At 32.6% G+C, this 6,219-nt stretch overlaps 1 protein-coding gene across 1 annotated transcript; it reads left to right on the top strand.

Moving 5' to 3' along the window:
- Window positions 1-674: 674 nt before the first annotated feature.
- On the top strand, window positions 675-3,308 carry LOC119632058 (SOX domain-containing protein dichaete). The gene has a single exon (XM_038024756.1). It carries the CDS (start codon window positions 886-888, stop codon window positions 2,053-2,055), a length of 1,170 nt encoding a protein of 389 aa, XP_037880684.1. The 5' UTR covers window positions 675-885; the 3' UTR covers window positions 2,056-3,308.
- The last annotated feature ends 2,911 nt before the right edge of the window (window positions 3,309-6,219 follow it).

Here is a 6,219-nt window from a genome sequence, read left to right as displayed (position 1 = left end):
CTTCCCTCTATTAACAGAACAGTAATTCTATTTCACTTATACGTTTTGATGATGCTTTAAATGCTTTACCCCATATATATATATATATATATATATATATATATAGATATATATAAATATATATAGATATATATAACGTATACTTATACTGTTGTGCGATTATTGCTTTTTCACTCTTTCATATTGTACTTTGTTAGTAAATTATCAGGGTTTCTTATTTTAATCATGGTCTTAATTGCTGAGAGTTACACGTATTTGAGGCAAACGTAAAAATTCAGATGCATTCGCTCTCTCTACGTTAAGCATTTTGTGAAATTTACGCATGACGATGACGATAGGAGAGAGAATGGGCAAACAAAGCAGTTTTTACTGGAAATTATTTAGTCCAGGTCGTAATAATACTGAGAACTTGTGTTATTAAATCAGTTGCCTCAGTTGCCTCAGTTGCTTAATAACTGTTGAGATGAATAGAGGTGTGATAACGTGAAGGAAGATAATTATTATATACATATATACACACATATATATCTATATATATATATATATATATATATACATACCTATACAAATATATATATATATATAAATATATATATATTAAGGTATGTGCAGTTTCGTACATATAAATATATATACATGTATTTGCATGCAGAATTTTTTGAAATAAGGCAACAATAGATAAAACAAACAAATAAATACATTAAACGTTTGTGTTATCGTGAAAAATATTAAATAAGAAGTTAATAATTGCACTTATGAAGTAAAACATCAAACATCGCAAGCATCGCTTAACGAGAAAGAAAGAAAGAAAGAAAGAAAGAAAGAAAAAAAAAAAAAAAAAAAAAAACAAATAGAAGACAAAACAAAAGTTAATATCTAGGAGATATGACTGCCATGTCAGCACATTCAAATTACGGCTTTCATTTAAGTCAAGGCATAAATCTATCCACGCCGGCAGATTATGCTCCGCAAAGTTCCATGACTTGCAGTGATATGGACATTAAACGAGTGATGCAATTTTCGCAGACTAGTAACTTAGCAGCAATTTCAGCAGTAATGGGAGCTTCTCCCGTGGGCACTCATGGACCTTGTAACAGTAATAGATTCATGGGCGGTGTAAGCCATTTAGACAATCAAGGAAATAATCATTCGTTGTTGAATAACAGCAGTTTGAGTAGTGTGCAAAATACCGTCGGTCACCAAACTTTATCACCAAATTCCTCAGTAGGCAGTCAAAGTTCTGTAGCGTCCATTAATTCGAATAATCATGACTTACTTGGAGCACCAATTTCTAATAGCGAACACCATCATCCATCATCGCCGGGACAAGAAGGTCATATTAAACGGCCTATGAATGCCTTTATGGTCTGGTCGCGTTTGCAACGTCGTCAAATTGCTAAAGATAATCCTAAAATGCACAATTCAGAAATATCGAAACGCTTAGGAGCCGAATGGAAATTATTAGCTGAGTCGGAGAAGCGACCGTTCATCGATGAGGCCAAACGTTTACGGGCATTGCATATGAAGGAGCATCCAGATTATAAATACCGGCCACGACGTAAACCTAAAAATCCATTAGTAACTGGTTCCCAAGGAACATTACAGTTACAAGGCGCGGTTCAACAAAAGCTCGGCACAAGTAATAGCGCTGGAGTAAATTCATATAATGCATTCCATCATTATTTTGCACCTACACATCATCTTGATCAGCCGTATCCAGTGCCATATTTTGGAGGCTTCGATCCGTTGGCCCTTTCTAAATTACATCAATCTCAAGCAGTGGCCGCTGCTGCGGCAACAAATCAAACACACAATGCATTAGATGCCCAGAAAGCTTCGCAACTCCCACCAACAACTCTTAGTCTCTATTCCGGTATTTATTCTGGCATTCCGACACCTTCACTTTATGCGGCTCATTCCGCAAATGCTGCAGCTGGCTTATACAATTCATCCTCGACATCTTCACCTGGCTCTTCACCTGGAAATGTAACACCTAGCGCTACGGATAGTGTAATTGATAACGCATTAAGGAGGCCAGTACCCGTTCTATATTAAAAGCAAATACGTATTATTCTGTACAGAGATGGTTTTAAATCTATATCTCTTACCACCCACCACCACACCATAAATAGATCAAAACACACTAACAGATTGGATGGAATGCGAGAGTTAGATCTAATAATAATTTAAAGAAAAGTCTACTTGTTTGTACGCCCATAACCTTAAATCTTAACTGAAGACGCGTCGGTAGCTAAGCTACTTTAAATGGTGAATACGTGTCCGTACTTCGATGTGTGCCAAATTTTTTATAGACGTTTGCAAGAATAGTAGGATTGTTGGGAGGTTTAACAGATACCGGTTCAAAATTCACTTCAAAATTTACGCAGATCAAAGCATTTAATGTACACTTAAGGGTCTCAATTATATAAACGAGCATAATAGGAGCACCAAAGGACTCTCTAATCTCTAAAAATTGTTTGTAAGTCTATAATTAACCTTATAAGCGAGCAATAATTCGACTGCCTGATCTCCGCAGTGGTCCTCTTAGTACATTGTTTTTTTGTAAATTATTTCAACAACAACAAGTACGAAAGAAATACACTAATAATAACTGAAGTCGAGTTGTTCCATTTTCATTATTGTTAGTCAAAATTCTATCATTTGATAATTGATTTTATTTTAGATAATGATTGATATTTAAAAAAAAAATTTGTACCTTTCGAGTTAAATTTCTGTTAAAATTTTTATCGGTCAAAACTCGTCAAAAGTTTGTGTCATCTAAGCGTTTAACGGCGTTAAACGTTGCTTAGTCAAACGAACAAAATCGTGACTACATTGTATGCGGACTATAAGAGAAAACAAGAAACCTATCTACCTACCTAACCATTGTAAACCTAAAACGTAACCTAATATAATATAATATAATAACCGCGGTAGACAAGCCAAATATCGAAATGCGAAAATGTGAGGAGAGAGGCTAGTAAGTGTGGTTGAATGACAACAATTTAAAAAAAAATTTATCTTTGTTTTCGAAAGAAAATTTTATAGATCATCACGTAGCGATCACAAATGGATACTAAGGCAGAGATATTTTAAATTTCCTTTACTTGATTGCAAAGAGATGAACTCTAGTTCTCGGGGGGGCAATAAACCGGATAACTTTTCCCCGATAAAGTTCAGTTCATTTTCATTCTTCATTATAAGAATTTCATATTTTTGTGTTATGTAACTTGAGGGATACTCTGATTTGCAGTTAAGATCGATTAAACAGCTAAAAAAATATTTATATGAAACCGAAGAATTAGATGAAAAATGCAAGGATTTCATTTCTTTCCTTTTTTCCTTTTCTTCTTTCTTATCAAAACTCATTCATTCATTCAGGCAATCGAATGAATGCAAAAAAAAAAAAAAAAAAAAAAAAAAAAAAAAAAAAAAAAAAAAAAAAGAAAAACAAAAAGGAAAGGAAATATAAGGTGTACGTGTGGCACAATATATGTAAATGTATGTTTTAGGTAATTTTAAGCTCAGTTTATTGAAATAAATATGTAAGTATAGTACACACATATATATATATATATATATATGTATATGTATATCGTATATCGTTTGTTGTTTGTTTTCAACATGGTCCTGTAAAACATTCTCGAATTGTAAATATGTGGAATATTTTAAAATGAAATTATTTCGAATATGATAATAAAATAATAAAATGCTCCACGGTTTTTATTTTCATTAAGAGCTTACGAAACTATTTACTGAAAACATTCCCGTCGATTGCTTCAGTTTTATAAAGTCATGTGATAAGATGTTATGAGCTTATTACTGTTACGTATACTATTACTATGCGATAATTGTCAAAGTGCTCGTAATGTTTTATGTTGTGCTCACCTTTTTATAGCAACAATTTGGAAATGTTTTTTTTTTTTTTGTAAAATTTTGTAATATTTTTTTAAAAATTATATACTTTTCAACTCTCCTGTTATCCAACAACTATTAGATAAATATTTAATATGTATGAACATCATCTAGGTTATACAATGCGAACGTTGATTGTAATGAGTCGGACGGGTTAGAAGCGGATTAATAATTTTATTGCAATTTATTACTTATTCCATATGGAATCAATTTGAGCAAATGCAAATGCTTCGGTAAAAGAATCTGTATTGTATAGTACCTGAGAGCAATTTGCGCAAAAAAAAAAAAAAAAATGTATCCTTAAAATTATGTCAGTGTAATTTGTGGCGAAATCTTTATCGAAAATCGAAAAATATATATATTGAATAAGTAATGTTTAATAAACAATATCAATAAAACAAAATTAAATAAATTCGGCTTAGATCGAATCTTTTCTTTACTATAACTCCATCCTAATATGAAAGTATATTATGTAGATATATGCATGTATATCGAGTGGGAAGGAGATCTCGAAAAACGCCTACAACCTTACAAAAAAGAAAGACATTTACTGTGTTTATCTATCAATTTGTCGACCCGTCATCGATTGGATGAACAGTTACAGTTGGCCAAAAAAATCGAATAGAAAAATAGAAGGTAGAACTTGGCATCGCAAATCGTTAGCTTACATCGATTGATCAAATTTTGTAGGAGAACATGATCTGGCCGTAAACACTGAACATCTGAAACGATTTTTTAAGTTCTTATTTTAGTTCCATTTTGAAACGATCTTTTCCAAATCTTAGCTAACAATTTTCCCGAATTATTTTAATGTCCACAACTGACCCATTCAGTATATACAATATTTTTAGCGCGTCCTAGCACTAGAACTACTGACGTTTCGCATCTTCCCTTATTACTATCGTAATTGCAACAAAACAGGTAGAAAGGTGAATTTTTACACAAATATTTCTTGATCGATTAAGAATCCAACGTTAAAAAATAGTTATGATCGGTTCACGTGTATGCTCGCAATAAATTGACCACTTAGACCATTTTCGAATATGACTTTTGATCGCAGAAATGTATTTGGGAAAATCGGCTGTCAGAATCATCCAAATATTCCGTCCAAAAATGATCGCAAAACGATTCTCTAATACGTATGCACTTAGCTATAAAATTTTACTTTCATTTTGTATGTAATTAGGTGAGAGAGATGCAAAACATACGTTAGGATAAATGGGATAGGGAATTGAAACTACAATTTTAACGTTAATTGGCAGTACGCCGATCGTTCAGATCAAAATGATAGATTTTGCAGTTGTAGTGTTAAGAGAAGATTAAGATATTCTCGATGAGAAAAGAGTTTGATTTTTTCTTTTTTTGTTAGTTATTTGAAAATAAATAAAAATCGAAATAATAAGTTTTGAAAATTGTCAATTGTTGGTGAGTCTATGCAAAATTTATGTTGGGCTTAAACTGATGCTCGCCAAAGACGGATTTTGTGGCTTGAAGTGAAGTTTTGATTGTTTTCTTTTTTTTTTTGTTTTATAGCGATCTCAAAAAAGATGGATAAACAGATGGACCCTTGAGCTCTTCTATTCATATTGATCAGGTATAAAAAATGCTTTGATTAGGTACCTGTGGCAAATTTAGTCCCGTCATTTCACATAAATTGTATATCATTGCTAGCACTAACTTTAGCAATTTCCTTGCTTTTGTATATGTTTAGCAATTCGTAGGCAATTTGAAGCTAGATCCGCATTTTGAAACTTGATTCAAACTGAGAGCATTTGTCAAGTGAAAGGCAGTTCGTATCTTCTTCTTTTATTTTCCTAACTATTTAATATTTCTTTAGGAACGGATCTTGCTAAGCGCAAAAAAAAAGGCAAGTCAAAGAATGCAAATTTTTTTGGATGGTCTTATAAGTAATTGTAAGCCTGCTTGGACGGATCGTATATATTTTCAAATAAAAAAAAAAAAAAAACTGAAGAAAATAAGAAGAATATATAAGATATATATCTCGCCGATTCAGATGTTCCCGCTTTCGAATCGAACACAAACACTACTCCATCTTTACCCTTCCACTATCTATAACATTTCCTGGCTACGACCTGTACCGTGCCTATACCGTATACGGCACAACAGCGCAATGGATGGGTAAAGAGAAAAATTGTTTTTCAGTTATGATCTACGGTTATAGAATTTAAAACTGATCTTTTATGAGATGTCGAACGCGCATAAAAATCAGTAAATCACGCGCCAGTGATGAGCGTATTAGTAGTAGTAGTAGTAGTAGTAGTAGTAGTAGTAGTAGTAGTAGTA

This window comes from Glossina fuscipes, unplaced genomic scaffold, assembly GCF_014805625.2.
Source record: "Glossina fuscipes isolate IAEA_lab_2018 unplaced genomic scaffold, Yale_Gfus_2 1, whole genome shotgun sequence".
NCBI classification, from domain to species: Eukaryota; Metazoa; Arthropoda; class Insecta; order Diptera; family Glossinidae; genus Glossina; species Glossina fuscipes.
Note: the sequence above shows the minus strand (reverse complement) of the source record. Positions and strands in the feature narration are given on the sequence as shown.